We start from the raw sequence: 16,746 nt of genomic DNA, 5'->3' as shown, positions 1-16,746 counted from the left end.
ATCCCGCACTTTCACCCCTACAACCTACGTCCGAGACCTGGTAGAACCCTAGCCTCTACCAATTTGGTATCAGGTAGCTTGGGTTCGATGAGTTTATCGGACCTTCCCACCAACACCGTCGCTGCCACCACCGCCTTCCCCGCCACCTCGCAGCACCAGTCGCCGCCGCACCACTCGCCGCCCCGGCCACCTCAGGTCCGGCCGCCTCCGGTACCGCGGCCCTGGCGGCCGAACCCGCCCCCGTCCTCTCCCCGGCAGAGATGTCCTCGACGATCCACGACCTCAACCTGGCTGTCTGAACCTCCGGACTTTCCTCCAGGCTCCGTACGCAACCCCGCCACCACCGCCTCCGCCGGCGGCGCCCTTCGCGCCACCGCCCCGGCCACTGCCGCGCCTCAGGGCTTGCCGATCACCCAGGTCCGGTGGCTGCCATCGCCGTCCCTGCTACCGACGTGGATCGACACGCCGACCTACACGACGGCGCCGCTACAGCCGGCGGTGTTGCAGCCACCCGCCCCCACCTTCGTGGGGTTCGGCGGGTACACTGACCCGTACGCCGGGAGCTCCGTGGTGTCGCAGCACTCTCCTTCCGCCACGCTGGGTCGTCACGAGGGCACCTACGCGGCCTCGCCACAAGGGCAGCAGCCGCCCCACTTCACCAAGCTGGAGTTCGCCACCTACGACGGCACCGTCGACCCCCTGAACTGGCTCAATCAGTGCGACCAGTTTTTCAGGGGGCAGCGGACCATGGCGTCCGACCGCACGTGGATTGCCTCCTGCCACCTCCGTGGCCGCCCAGACGTGGTACTACGCCCTCGAGCAGGACGAGGACGGGATGCCTCCGTGGGAGCGTTTTCGTGACCTGTGTCTCCTCCGGTTCGGCCCCCCATACGTTGGAGCCGCTTGGTCGAGCTCGGTCGCCTTCCCTTCACCACCTCGGTGCAGGACTTCGCCGACCGCTTCCAGACGTTGGCCTACCATGCGCCTGACGTCAGGGCTCGCCAACGCGCCGAACTCTTCGTCCGCGGCCTTCCCGACCACATCCGCATTGACATCGAGATGCGCGACCCCCAGGACCTGCAGACGGCCATGTATTACGCACACGCGTACGAGCAGCGCGCCAACGCCCTGCAGCAGGCGTTCCCGGGCCGCGACACGCGTCCCCCGACCCGCCCCGCCCCGGCGGCCGCCACCCCGACACGCCCCGCCCTGCCGGCCGCTACTGCGGCTGCCCCCGCGCTGACACACACCTTTCGGCATTTGACGTCGGCCGAGCAGCTCGAGCGGCGCCGCAAGGGCCTGCGCTTCAACTGCGACGAGCCGTATGCGCCGGGTCATACGTGCGCCCGCCTGTTCTACTTGGATACCGTCGACGACGCGGAGGTGGAGGCCCTCACCGCGGAGCTCGACACCACCACACTCTCCGAGGCCGGCGTCACGACCTACGGGCCGGTCGACGCGACCGCCTTCGTCGTCTCCCTTCATGCCATGGCTGGCATCAAGACGGCAAAGACGATGCTGCTTCCGGTGATGATCAACGGGGAGCGTCTCACCACGCTCGTGGACACAGGTTCGACGCACAACTTCCTGTCTAGGGTGCCATGCACCGCCTCGCACTCCAACCGGCAGGCTCGGAAAAGTTCAGCGTCACCGTCGCCAACGGGGACTGCCTTGCTTGCCAGGGGGTGGCGCGGTAGGTTCCCTTCCTCATCGGTGACGAGCCGTTCTCCATCGACTGCGTCGGCATCGGCCTGGGCTACTACGACTTCATCCTCGGCATCAACTTCATGTCCACTCTCGGCCCCATCCTTTGGGACATCGATGTGATGTCCCTATCTTCTCGTGCGAGGGCTGCCGTCGCGTTCAGTGGACAGGCATCGGCGGCTCCGGTGCCGCGACTCCGCAGCTCCAGTTGATGGCGGCCGCACTGGACGAGGCGCATCCCCTCCTGGCCGACCTCCTGCAGCAGCACAGCGACATCTTAGAAAAGCCACAGGGCCTCCCTCCCGCGCGGCCCTGTGACCACCGCATCCACCTGCTGTCGGACACGGCACCTGTCGCCGTGCGTCCGTACCGGTACCCTCAACTACAGAAAGACGAGCTCGAGCGTCAGGTAGCGGTCATGCTCGCGCAAGGCATCATCCGGATTTCGACATCGCCGTTCTCCGCCCCGGTGCTCCTTGTGCACAAGCCCGATGGCACATGGCGCTTCTGCATCGACTACCGCGCCCTCAACGCCCTGACGTCCAAGGACAAGTTCCCCATCCCCGTCGTGGATGAGCTCTTGGACGAGCTACACGGAGCGCGCTTCTTCACCAAGCTCGACTTTCGCTCGGGCTACCATCAGGTGCGCATGCACCCTGACGACATCGAGAAGACGGCGCTCCGCACTCACCATGGCCACTTCGAGTTCCTAGTGATGCCGTTCGGCCTCTCCAACACGCCGGCGACCTTCCAGACCCTGATGAACGACGTGCTCAGCCCATACTTGCGCCCCTTTGTGCTTGTTTTCTTTGATGACATTTTTATCTACAGTGCATCTTGGGCGGAGCACCTACAACACGTGGCAATCATCTTCAACGAGCTTTGAGCGCATCGTCTTCACCTCAAGCGCTCGAAGTGCTCGTTCGGCACGACCTTCCTCGCGTACCTGGGGCACGTCATCTCGACGGACGGGGTAGCGATGGACGCGGACAAGGTTGCCGCCGTCGCCGCGTGGGCGACCCCGCGGTCACCGCGGGCGCTCCGCGGCTTCTTGGGCCTCGCCGGCTACTACCGGAAGTACATCTGGGACTTCGGCCTCATCGCCGTGCCACTGACGCATCTCCTTCGACGCGACGCCTTCTCATGGGACGAGGAGACGACTACGGCATTCGAGGCTCTCCAGCGGGCGCTCACGACGGGACCCGTCCTCCAGATGCCGGACTTTGATATGCCGTTCATGGTGGACTGCGACGCCTCTGGCATCGGCTTCAGCGCCGTCCTCCACCAGGGTGAGGGACCGCTCGCCTTCTTCAGCCGCCCCTTCGCCGCTCGCCATCACAAGCTCGCGGCCTACGAGCGCGAGCTTATTGGGCTGGTTCAGGCGGTGCACCACTGGCGGCCTTATCTTTGGGGTCGGTCATTCCGTGTGCGCACGGACCACTACAGCCTCAAGTTCTTGCTGGACTAGTGTCTCTTCACAGTTCCGTAGCACCAGTGGAACAACAAGCTCTTCGGCTTCGACTTCACCGTCGAGTACCGCCCCGGCCGTCTCAACACGGTCGCCGATGCCTTGTCCCGCCGCGACACTGAGGATGTCGCGGACGACGTCGCCATGGCTGGCACTATCATGTGCATCCGCTCCGGGCCATCTTTCGCCTTCATCAACGACATTCACCGGGCAACTTCGACGGCCACGGACGCGCAGGGCCTACGCCAGTGCCTTGACGCCGGCGAGCTGGACGTGCCCTGGCGCTTGGACGAGGGGCTGCTCCTACATGGCCGCCGCATCTTCGTGCCCGACCATGGCGACCTGAACCAACAGGTCCTGACCTTGGCGCACTCTGCAGGGCACGATGGCGTGCAGAAGACTCTCCATCGTCTCCGTGCTGATTTTTACATCCCCGGTGATGGCGCGATGGTCCGCGACTGGGTGCGGTCGTGCGTGACGTGCCAGCGGAACAAGACGGAGACACTACGACCCGCGGGTCTACTGCAGCCGCTGGACGTACCCTCCCAGGTGTGGGCGGATATTTCCATGGACTTCATCGAGGGCCTTCCCCAGTTGGGCGGCAAGTCTGTCATCCTCACGGTGGTTGACCACTTCTCCAAGTACGCGCACTTCATCGCCCTGGGTCATCCATATACAGCCGCCTCCGTGGCGCGGGCCTTCTTCGACGGCATCGTCCGCCTCCATGGTTTTCCGTCGTCCATCGTCAGCGATCGTGATCCCGTGTTCACGGGACATGTCTGGCGGGATCTCTTTCGACTGGCGGGCATGAAGCTCCGCATGAGCACGGCGTTCCACCCTCAGACAGACGGCCAATCCGAGGTGGTCAACAAGGTGATCGCCATGTACCTGCGCTGTGTTACTGGTGATCGTCCACGAGCTTGGGTAGACTGGTTGGCATGGGCGGAGTACTGCTACAACACCTCCTATCACTCCGCCCTGCGCACCATGCCTTTCGAGGTGGTCTACGGGCGCCCACCTCTGGCGATGCTCCCTTACGAGCCTCGGACGTCTCGGTCCGAGACGGGAGGCGACTTACTCTGCACCCGCGACGACATTCTGGCTGAGGCGCGCCAGCGTCTTCTCCAAGCACAACAGCTGGCTCAGAAGTACTACGATGCTCATCATCGCGAGGCGGAGTTCGCGGTGGGCGATTGGGTGTGGCTGCGCCTCCTTCACAGGACCACGCAGTCTCTGGACCCGCGCTCCAAGCGCAAATTGGGACCTCGCTACGCCGGTCCCTTTCGTGTGCTGGAGCGTGTCGGCACACTCGCATACCGCTTGGAGCTGCCAGCTGGTTCTCGCCTCCACGACGTCTTCCATGTCGGCTTACTGAAGGCCTACCGCGGGGACCCTCCTACAGCGACGCCGACCCTTCCTCCTTCTTCGGATGGCCACCTCCTTCCAGTTTCCGCACAGGTGGCGAAGGTGCTGCAAGCGCAGCAGCGTCGCGACGTCTGGCATGTCTTGGTACAGTGGACCGGCCTGTCAGAGGAGGAAGCGACTTGGGAGAAGCCCAACGATTTTCGCCAGCAGTTTCCAGATGTTCAGTTCGAGGACGAGTTGTTTGAGAAGGCGGGGAGAGATGTTATGACCGGTACAACGTGGATAAGTTGTGGATCCAGCTCCATATAGCTAATGAGGGCATTAGTTCAGATTAAGGGCCATGTCGTGCGTGGGATATTTCCTCGGTCAGAAACGTCGCACTGAGGCAATTCAGACGAACGACGTCGCACTCCTTCCAATTCACCTCAAAAACGTCGTACAGGAGCTATAGGCCCACTTCTAGGAGAGGAGGAGAAGAGGGTCTTATAGAAGCCATCGACATGCTCGTGATTAGCAGCCGGGTTCTGGAGGAGGTCTCGCCATCCGAGAGCAATGAACAAAAAAAAACGTGTTCAGGAACAATGTGAATTCGAAAATGAACAAAAACAATGTGAATTCGAAAATGAGTTCAGAAATTCAAAATTTTAAACACTTTCTGAAAGAAAAGAAAAAGCGAAATACTTTAAATTACTTGAGAACATTGCACCTTGTTAGTCCAAAACAACGGGAAGGAACATTGCATCGTTCAACGAAGAAAACGAAGTTCTTGCAGACATGATGCAGAAAGCGTGTTAAATGGCAAAGGTAGTACGAGTCTACTGTCTACAGAAGAGCACATTTGACGCGCTTTCCCTTCCCTTCCCTTCCCTTGGCACATGACTTGACTTCCAACAAGACCTGAGGTCCAGGCTTTGTTGAACCACAATCAAACACTGATCCCTTTATTTCTACCACCGCCAGTGGCGAAATTTCCACACAATTTGTCTTTGCCTTGCGTCACCAGTCATGAGTCCTTGAGCTTAATATTTTAATTTTGAAAGGAAACACCTTTAGAGAATAGCTGAAGACACAACTGAAGCAGTTGCAAGTTACATGATCAAATGAACACAAAATGCCTAAGTGTTTACTCCTGTTTCTGATACGTTGTACCCAAACCTACATCTCTATGCGCTGCTATGAGATACCAAATTTTACCCAAGCAGTAATAATAATTTGAACGCCTTTGATTACTACTTGTAAAGTAGAAAGGGCATGCACCAAAGGGAATTAATAATAATACTGGTGTGTTGGATATTACACGGCAATTAATCAACACGTACGTACAGAAAGCAATTAATCAACACGTAGTAGAAATTTACCGAGTCAACCCACTTGGGCTTGGAGCATTTCTTCAGTCAGCTTCGTCATGATGTTGCTTGGTTTGTACGTACAGGCTTTGAATTCCACAAGCTGCAGTCACTGCCTCATTTTTCCACATGAATTCCACAAAAGCTGCAGCCACTGCCTCATTTTTCCTCATACACATGACTTCCAACAAGACTTGTGGTCCAGGATTCGTATTGAGCAAAATACGAAACGGAAACCTTTAATTTTTTTTCCAACAAGACATGGGGATTTTCCCCACATTTAATCCTTGTGTTGCTCCACCGACAACGAGTTCTTAATCTTCTGTAGCAGCTGAAAAGCAAATAAGGTACTTCAGAGAATGGCTTGAGACAAGCTGCTTCCATTTCTTTAATGGAATTGAAGTTACATGTTGCATGATGAAATAAACAAGAAATACTATCAAACCAATCACGCACAGGATATACCATCAAATAGAATACTCTACTGCAATGTTAACTCAAGTCCATTCAGTGGACAAGTTGTAGACGCAGGATAACTTGGAAAGATATAAGTAGGCTCACTTCTATCCCTGTCTTCAATTGTTTTCTAGGAATAATTACTGTGTCATTTTTCCACAATCATGAGGAAAGAAAAAAGAAAAAGATGGTGACACTGACTGAAGTAGAGATGCCCAGCAGAGATGGCGACAGACTAAATAATAGTCATCTAGCAGCAGCTTCCACTCATTTGTGTGTTGACTGACCGAGGGCCTCTAACAATGGACGACACAGTCATTAAATATCAGTAGTTGCATTGTGCATAGAATCACATCCCCCAACCAATACACACCATGCAAACACCTTTGTTCTCCGTCTGCTACCTACTGCTGGTCTCATGCCTTCTTCTCTTGGAAGAGGCACATGCGGCGCGCCATGTAGGGATCTCACTGAGGTCTCAACACACGGCTCTCCTCCACTGAAAAGCTACACTTGCAAGCCCACCGCTGCAGATGAGCTCTTGGCAGGAAAACACCGGCCCGTGCAACTGGACAGGCATCATGTGCGCGGTTGTTCGCCATGGCCGCCGCATGCCCTGGGTGGTGACCAACATCTCGCTGCCGGGTGCTGGCATCCATGGCCAGCTTGGTAAGCTCAACTTCTCGGCTCTTCCATTCCTCGCATACATTGACCTCAGCAACAACAGTCTCCATGGTCCAATACCAGCTAGTATCGGCTCTCTATCAGCACTTTCGGAGCTTTACCTTACCTACAACCAGCTCACAGGGAGAATTCCTCATGAGATTGGTGGCCTGCAAAGTCTCGGGGTGCTTGAGCTCTCATTCAACAGACTCACGGGGCATATCCCTGCGTCTCTTGGCAACCTAACAATGTTAAATGATCTTATAATTCATCAAAACATGGTATCAGGTCCCGTCCCTAAGGAGATTGGAAGGCTAGTTAACCTACAAATTCTACAGCTAAGCAACAACACCTTAAGCGGCATGTTACCAAAAAACCTTGGAAATCTGACCCAACTAAATACTTTGCGCCTATTTGGTAATCAACTTTCAGGGCCTATACCCCAAGAACTTGGAAGGCTAATCCATTTGCAAATTCTTCAGCTTAATTCAAATGATTTTTCAGGTTCAATTCCAATCTCCATAACTAATCTTACTAAGATGAACACACTTTTCCTCTTTGAAAATCAAATAACAGGTCCAATACCCTCGGCAATAGGCCGTCTCACTATGCTAAACCAACTTGCCCTCTACACAAACCAAATAGCAGGTTCAATACCCCTAGAACTAGGGAACCTCACTATGTTGAATGAACTTACTCTCTATACAAATCAACTCACAGGTCCAATACCTTCAGTATTGGGCAGCTTGTTGAATCTCCAAGTGTTAAACTTAGACCAAAACCAAATAACCGGTTCCATTCCCCATGAGATTGGCAATCTGATGAACCTCGAATATTTAAGCTTGTCTCAGAACCAAATTTTGGGATCAATACCAAAAACTTTCGGGAAGTTGCAACGCATCAAAAGCCTTAAACTCTATGAAAACAAATTATCAGGTTCTCTTCCTCAAGAATTTGGACATCTCATAAGCCTTGTTATCATCGATCTATCTAACAACTCACTTTCAGGACCTTTACCCACAAATATATGTTCAGGTGGTAGACTTCAATATTTCAATGTTCATTCTAATATGTTCAATGGCCCCGTTCCAGGTAGTTTAAAGACTTGCACGAGTTTGGTTCGAATTTCCCTTAGAAGGAACCAACTAACAGGAGATATATCTCAGCAATTTGGTGTGTATCCACAACTCATACAGATGGTCTTAGCATCGAATAGACTCTCTGGGCACATCTCACCAAATCTTGGTGCATGTACCCAACTAACGATACTACATATGGCAGAAAATTTGATCACGGGTTCCATACCTCCGATCCTTTCTCAATTGCCCAACCTAGTAGATCTGAGACTCAATTCTAATCATCTCAGCGGTGAGATTCCACCAGAAATCTTTACTTTAACGAATCTATATAGCCTGAACTTATCATCGAACCAATTATCCGGATCCATACCTACACAGATAGAAAAGCTAGGCAATCTAGGATATCTTGATATATCTGGGAACAGACTGAGTGGATTAATACCTGAGGAACTAGGGGCATGCATGAAACTACAATCCTTGAAGATCGACAACAACAACTTCAGTGGGAGTTTGCCTGGCGCGATTGGAAATTTAGAAGGCCTGCAGATCACGTTAGATGTGAGCAACAATAACCTCAATGGTGTGTTACCACAACAAATTGGGAAGTTGGAGATGCTAGAATCTCTGAATTTATCGCATAATCAGTTCAGAGGCAGCATTCCATCTTCCTTCTCAAGCATGGTGAGCCTTTCAACACTCGATGTTTCCTACAACGATTTGGAAGGACCAGTTCCAACAACACAGCTTCCCCAAAATGCTTCAGTGAATTGGTTTCTACCTAATAAAGGTCTGTGTGGCAACCTCTCTAGCCTGCCACCTTGTTATTCAACTCCATTAGTCAGTCACCATAAGCAAAAGATACTTGGTTTACTTTTGCCAATTGTTGTTGTGATGGGTTTCGTCATTGTTGCTACAATTGTTGTCATAATAATGCTTACTCGTAAGAAGAGAAAACCACAAGAAGGTGTCACTGCGGAAGCAAGGGACCTATTCTCTGTTTGGAATTTTGATGGAAGATTGGCATTTGACGATATTCTAAGGGCGATGGAAGACTTCGATGATAAGTACATCATCGGAACAGGAGGGTACGGCAAAGTCTATAAGGCACAACTCCAAGACGGGCTGCTAGTTGCTGTGAAGAAGCTTCACCAGACCGAAGAAGAGTTGGGTGACGAGAGAAGATTTCTCAGTGAAATGGAAATATTATCACAGATCCGACAACGAAGCATTGTTAAAATGTATGGATTCTGCTCCCATCGATTATATAAATTTCTCGTCTACGACTACATTCAGCAGGGCAACCTCCACGGAACATTGGAAAGTGAGGAGCTAGCAAAGGAATTGGATTGGGGGAAGAGAATTGCTCTTGCAATTGATGTGGCCCAAGCAATATCTTTTTTGCACCATGAATGCAGTCCACCTATAATCCATCGAGATATCACGAGCAACAACATCTTACTTGATACAGCGTTCAAGGCTTTTGTCTCGGATTTCGGCACAGCAAGGATTCTTAAGCCCGATTCATCAAACTGGAGTGCACTAGCAGGAACATACGGCTACATAGCTCCTGGTATGCACAAGTACTACTATTATAACCTTTCTTCTCACATCATAAGCATTCATCTCTATCAATTTGTTCCTAATTCTAATGTTTTGATTTTGCACAGAACTGTCGTACACATCTGTTGTGACAGAGAAATGTGATGTCTATAGCTTTGGCGTGGTTGTGCTGGAGCTAGTGATGGGGAAGCATCCAAGGGATCTATTAGATGGTAGTTTGTTGAGCGTGGAACAATCTATAATGGTGAAAGATATTCTGGACCAACGGCCCACATCACCAACAGAAACAGAAGAGAATAGATTAGCTCTGCTCATCAAGATGGCCTTTTCTTGCTTGGAATCGTCTCCACAAGCAAGACCAGCCATGAGAGAGGCCTACCAAACACTCATCCAGCGGCCCTCTCCTAGTTCCCGAACCGTGCCTTTCAGCACACTTACATTACAACAAGTAAGGGATGCATGTTGACATATCATCTGAATTCTAGTGAGAATCCAGGGTCTATCAAAGTGGAGGCCGATTTAGGTTTCCGCTTTTGGCTCGAGTCACTCATAAACCACCTATATATACCTCTTGTATGCCATGACATGCCACACAGGATGAGTTGACGACTCACTGTACGTCTAGCTATTTGTAGACTCTCCCGATACAACAAGAGATAACTGTTGTGTACCCATGGTTTTTCCCTCGAGGGTTTTCAACGTAAAAATGTGTGTCCCGTCCAGTGTTCTCATTCGGGGACTAATGACAGGGATACAGTCCTAGGGTAGGGTCATAGGCCTGACCTATATGTCCTACCCAAGGGCACCTCATTATTAGGACTACAAGGGAAATTATGGCTGGATCGCGACAACATCTAATCCTCTCGGTATGGATCCACTCGGACAAGTACATTCCATCCACTCGGATGACAGTCAACCACTCGGCCGTATGACTCACTCGGGTATGCAAATACCAACAGTCGGTAAGGCAGTCGAAGCATAGAGGAGGTTCTGTAGTGGACTGACATTATGGGATCAATGCTCCATCTTGTAACATAAGAGGTGAGGGGGTGGCGCACTCTATATAAGCCACCTCCCACCACCACATAGCTCAGGGACCGTCTTCTTCTCCCCCCGCGGGCTCATTCTTTCCCTTGAGCTCTGGCTCTCTCTATACCATGTAACTCATGTCCATGACAGATAAAACAAAGCCTCTCCGGAGCACGAGACGTAGGGTTGTTATCTCCACTGTGAGAGGCCCAAACTTGCTAAAACCACTGTGTCACCCATGTACATCTCGATAGATCGTGCTCCGTTATCCTACCCCCTTTCTATTGTCGGAATCGTTACCACGACAATAGGATCGTTGGTGCACCGCTGCTCTACAAGGACTACTTGGCATTTTCGGCGTCGCTTCTGGATGAGCAAACCCTTGTTCTTGCGCGTGGTGGATGTCGTGGAGGCAAATGTTCCTACTTCAGTCTCAGGAAGGATTGTTCCGGACAATTGTTGTTTTCTCCTTTGCAAAAATTCACGGCTTCTCTGAGGATGCCGTTAATGAGATGGTCCGGATGGGGGGAGAGCACATGTCTTGAGGTCACTGTGAAGTTTGCCGCGCGCAATGGTAAAAGTGTTTGGAGCGGAGTACCTAAGAGAACCAACCGTCGAAGACACCTAGAAAAGTTGATGGCAATTAGGGCGGCAAGAGGTTTTCGGCTTAGTTGATTGCATGTATTGGCAATAAAAAAACTACCCAAATCAAAGTGGTCATCATCATACTCGAAGCAGTGACATCAAAAAAACATGTGGATCCGCTTGCGGATTTGGCATGCCTACAAAATATGAAAAATGTCATTTTAAATCCTCGGGTTTCTAAGTATATTGTTTCTATGTGTATATATCAACGTACCGGAAATTTGCACGCATCCGAGAGGGCAAATCTTTCGTTCCTGTCGTGTGTGCGTGTGTGTGTGTCATGTTCCTCGGTCGTCAACGCGCCTTGAACTCTTGATCTACAATAATCCTAGACCTACGGGGTCTTTACAGGTTTAGTACGGACCATTCATAAATAATCTCAGCCTCACCTGATTTTTCATCGGGGTGGCCCACCTCACTCTCCTTCTTTCCAATCATCTATTGTCATGTCAGCATGTAAACAAAATCAGTCCGTAATTGCGTGTATGTGTAGCATTACTGCTTGATCTATCTAGTGTGAGAAGGACGTGCGGGTGGTCTACGGCGAAGACTTGGTTAGACGATCGATGGAGTCGATTGATGCGGCCGGTACATCACGTCACCGTGTACCAGCAGTCTGGAAAATTGAAACGCGGTGAGACGAAACTTGTGTGGTGCTCCTGTGAAAAAGCAAGCCTCCGGTCTTGGCACATGCACCACTTGTGGTGCACGTACAGCTGATGGGCCATGCCATACCCTCACGTCGTGTAGGATTGAGCCTACTGTGGTGTAACTGCACAACAGCTAGCACGAGTGGAGTGGAGTGGAGTGGAGTGGAGTACTGCTGTGCTCCGTGTCCGTGTGTGTGTGTCACGGGTCATGGATTATTGTAGACTAATTAAAGCGCCAAGTCAGTCTATCTCTCTCTCTCTCTCCCGTGTATGATTGCACGTCCGTTGTGCCGTAATAGGCCCGTTTAATTAGATGATATTTCCAGGCTACGAATATGAAAATGATGTTTGTACAACCTTACAAAGCCGATCCTCGGGTATTTTGTATCGTGTTTATCTATCTATCTATCTATCTATATCTCCAACCATATGATTTTTACTCACCCAACAAGGCATCAAAACCTTTTCATTCAAGTACTGTAGTGTTTTGTGGTTGCTTTGCTAGCTTAGTGTAAGCTCAGAAATTGGAGTGCAGTTACGTGCATGTATTGTGTGCGGAAAGGACCTAGACTTGAGGGAGCGAGCGAGGTCTATGGTCTGGTCTGGCATGTAGGATGCACCATCAACTTAATTGGACTCAATTGCTGTGTGTGTTGACTGACTTATTAGGACCTCATAGCAGTGCGTGGACGACATAATGGTTAAATATGGTAAAATACAGTTGCCGTGTGCACACGGAATCACATCCCCCAGCAACTTTTAAACACACGAATACTTTGCTTGCCGTCTTTTAGTAAAGAATATTTTCATTCAAACGATTTTTCATTCAATCGATATACTGAGCTGATATATACAATCGCAACGAGCGAATGTTCGGCCTCTTCAACATTATGCACGATACCAATGGTCGACGACACACACACACGCTGGTTAAATATAAATAGAGCAGCCGTGTGCACGAAATCACATCCCAAACAAAAACACAACATATGCAAACACTAGGCTGCAAAATGCGAGCTTTGTTCAATCTCTGCCTGCTGCTCGTGCCATGCCTTCTTCTCTCGCAAGAAGCCCATGCGGCGCGCCATGGTGGAATCCCTACTTCCAAAGTCTCAGTTGGTAGGCTAGTTTCCACAGTTTATTTTTGTTTGGTTTATTTTCGCCTCACGTCTCAAAATCTTACATTGGTTTTTCCATCATCTATTGAAAACTTTCTTAACATGTTCAAACTTTCCTTCAAACTTTCCTAATGAGGCGTGCAAACAGCAATAGCACGTTTCCAAATAGTAAAATCAAATTTTACGCACGTTTCCTGAAATCAACACTTTCCTAACATACAAAAGATATTTCATCAATGTAATTTGTTTTAGGAAAAAACATATTTTAAGAAAAGAAAATCCTCTCCACTCTTTCCTTGTAAACCAACACTTGCCTAACATACAAATTACCTCCCATCAATGCAATTTGTTTCTGGAAACAAATAACATACTTTAAGAAAAAATCCGATTAATTAATCGATAGATGTGTATCTAAATATTCCTTCTTCAAATATAATTAAATCAACACTTATGATGAGAATCACATTCGTCCCTCCCTGCGAGTCTGCCTGGTTCACACAAAATGATCCAATGCGACAAGGAGAGGGGCACAACCGTCCACCCCTATTCACACATTCCCTCCTCCCATTCTTTCTCTGGATGTGCCATCGTCCCAAATGACAATGCCGCTGGACATTGTCAGATGCGGACGAACATAAGGTGGGGGCACGGCGAACACAACCCAATCATGACGGTCACTGTTGGGGATATACCCCGCAGTGTAACCCGGCTCGGAGTATGACCCGGCAAAGGACTTGGTGACTCACCGGCGACTCAGCAGTGACCTGGCGGGCGACTCATACTTGTCCCCACAGGCGACTTAGATAAATGACGAAGGCCCAAGGCCCAGCGTGCACCCTGGCATAAGGCGACTCATAGAGAGGCCAGGAGGGCCGACTCACAAGAGAAGGCTCAAGAAGAGGAAAGACTCCCACAAGAAAGAAACAAGAGCCGGATTAGGATTCAAGAGAGACTAGTCCTATTCCTACTCCTAGTGGGACTCTACATGTAAACCTACCCCTTCCACCTATATAAGGAGGGGTAAGGCGCCCCAAGAGGGACAAGATTCACAACTTAGGTCTAGACAAGACAAATCATGGGATAGACAGATTAGACACCCACGAGATTAGAGGTGACGAGTCTGCACCCTTGTAATCAAGATCATCATCTCCATCAATGGAACACAAGCAGGACGTAGGCTTTTACCTCCATCGGAGGGGCCGAACCTGGGTAAACTCGCGTCTCTCGATTCCGACCAACCCCTTCAAGCCGCCACATGGTTGCGATGGCCTCACACCTAAGTTCTCTCACTAGAACATCTGCCGTGACAAAAACCACGACAAATCAAGGCCAAATCGCGAGCTGCGCCAAATCGCCAAACGCGCCCCGCTTCACTAGCATGCCCCTGCTGTCGCGAGTTTCATCTCACCTCGCCGCGCTCTCCGTAGTCGGCTCCACCGCCTACGAGCCGGCCGACGTCGCCTTGCGTCCGAGCGCAGCAGCACACCTGCCTCCGAGCATCACCTCACTTCGAGTCGGCCTTTGCTCCACCAGCGCGCGTCCGAGCTGACCTCGGTTGTGCGTCACCTCAGCTTGAGAAATCAGCCGTCGTGGCCCCACCTCGAATTCGGCCTGCTCCGTGGCCCGCTCCGCTTCGCCTTAACTCGCTCGCCTCGAGCCGCCGCCGCACCGGGAGTCACCCCGCCTCTGCAGGCGTAGCTCGCCTCAAAGGCCGGTTTCCTGCCTGACTGCCTCGGCCTCTGTGGCTTATGACGTTGGACGCAGCTCCGCCTCGCCGACTCGTTTCCATCGTGAGTTCATCGTTGTTGTGCAGCATGTGCGGTGAGCTACGCCCATCATGTGACACTGCTGCCTGCAGCAAGCCTCCGCCTACAAATCAAGTCCGGTTGGCATCCGACACCTCCCGTCTCGCCCGACGCAGCGGCCATGTCCAAGTCGGCTTCGTCAAGCCTCGCCAGCCGCCTCTACGCAGGAAAAAAAAAAATCATTGTACAGTGGCTATTGAATTCGGTGGAATCCCTGTCGTACGGAGCCATGATGCATGACTACCAGAGGAATAAAAAATACCTGCTCATCGCAACAGCAAGATCGAGGTTCGAAAGCTCCTGGGCACTATAGGTTCTGAGGCCGGGGCTGGCACGTTACCAGGGAATTGTGCGCGTGCACACAGACTTGGTGAAACTTCAATCAAAACCACATGGACGCTAAACTTAAAAGGTTTTGTCTCATGTGAGGATCAAGCAAAAAACAAGAAGAAACAAAGGAAGAGACATCACGTGGAGGCTTGGTTCAAGTAGCAGGACATATACTGTTCGAGAACATGGAGCGGCGCCAGAATCATTTTGTGCTGGTATTCGTTCGTATCGCGTTGCTCAATAGACGCGCGTGAACGGCTGCCCCCGCGGTCCGATCTACATCATCATACTGGTATCGCATCCGCTCCTTCGAGCCGCCCAACGGACGCACGCAAGCCGCCGCCTCCACTGCATGGTTTATATAAAATGTCAGAAAAAAGCCGCCCAACGGACGCACGCAAGCCGCCGCCTCCACTGCATGGTTTATATAAAATGTCAGAAAATTTCCTGACATTCATCCGTGGAAAATACATCAGGTGTTATTCATCTTATCTACCTTTTAATACATGTTATTTGTCCAAGAACAATTACCCTGTCCAGCGATATTTTTATGCAGGGCAATTATCCATTATCAAAGATGGCATTATATCTCAGAGATGGAGTACAGGCCAGCACCATTCTATAATGATGTCTGTCTGGGCTGCTCAAAGGGCTCGCGCACCGGCTTACAACGCTGTGATCAACTCATCATCAACGTTGGCTTAAAATGACACGGCCAACTTTCATGACCGTGCGACCAAGACAGCTTACAAGGTCGTAATCAACCCACCAATCATACCGGCTTACAACGCCTCGATTGACTCGTCGTCCCTACTGGCTACAACGCCTTGACCAACTTCCTATCCACGCTGGTTTCAAACGCGACCATGGTCTGGTTTACATCAACCCGCCGGTATAGTGCTCGCCTGTACGAGCCGCCAAATAGACGGATGCAAGACGCCGCCCTCGCGGTCTAGACGACATCAACCCGTCGGTGCAGTGCTCGCCTGTACGAGCCGCAAACAAACGGATGCAAGACACCACACTCGCGGTCCGGGCGACATCAACATAACGTGCAGTGCTCACTTATAAAAGCCACGCAACACACATGCGCAAGCCGCAGTCCCTACGGTCCAATTTACATCAACACATCAGATGGAGCGGGTACCATCATTTTTCTCCACCGGTTTACGCCGCAGTCAAGTATGGAGACTCTCAAGCCGCCTCCTTGAGTCGACTTAAGACTCGGGGGCTATTCACACATGGCTCGCCAGATCCAACGAGGCTGAATAATTCAAGAACATTGGATCATTACAGGCAAGATAACCCGGCTCCGAGGGCTGCTGCTTCATTGGCGGGCGTTTTAAAGTCGCCCAAGAGGACGAGTCGCCATGATGCGCACTTCAACATGGTGTCCGGCTTAATGGCAAGAATTCATGGTTAAACCTGCCTGTCTGCGTGATGCTACTCCGAATCCCGTGTACTCCGTTCCATGATAAGTCAATCCATATGGACCCTGAACTTATCCGGGTTAAAACATCGATTGGTC

General features: G+C 51.3%; 1 protein-coding gene across 1 annotated transcript; it reads left to right on the top strand.

Annotated features, from left to right (window-relative positions):
- Nucleotides 1-6,707: 6,707 nt before the first annotated feature.
- LOC123449217 (probable leucine-rich repeat receptor-like protein kinase At1g35710) lies at nt 6,708-10,412 on the top strand. The gene is made up of 2 exons (XM_045126739.1): nt 6,708-9,651; nt 9,749-10,412. Exons 1-2 carry the CDS (start codon nt 6,873-6,875, stop codon nt 10,105-10,107), a joined length of 3,138 nt encoding a protein of 1,045 aa, XP_044982674.1. The 5' UTR covers nt 6,708-6,872; the 3' UTR covers nt 10,108-10,412.
- Nucleotides 10,413-16,746: the final 6,334 nt, after the last annotated feature.

The sequence above is a fragment of the Hordeum vulgare genome, chromosome 1H (assembly GCF_904849725.1).
Source record: "Hordeum vulgare subsp. vulgare chromosome 1H, MorexV3_pseudomolecules_assembly, whole genome shotgun sequence".
NCBI classification, from domain to species: Eukaryota; Viridiplantae; Streptophyta; class Magnoliopsida; order Poales; family Poaceae; genus Hordeum; species Hordeum vulgare.
The sequence above is the reverse complement of the archived record's forward strand: the minus strand, read 5'-3'. Positions and strand labels throughout refer to the sequence as shown.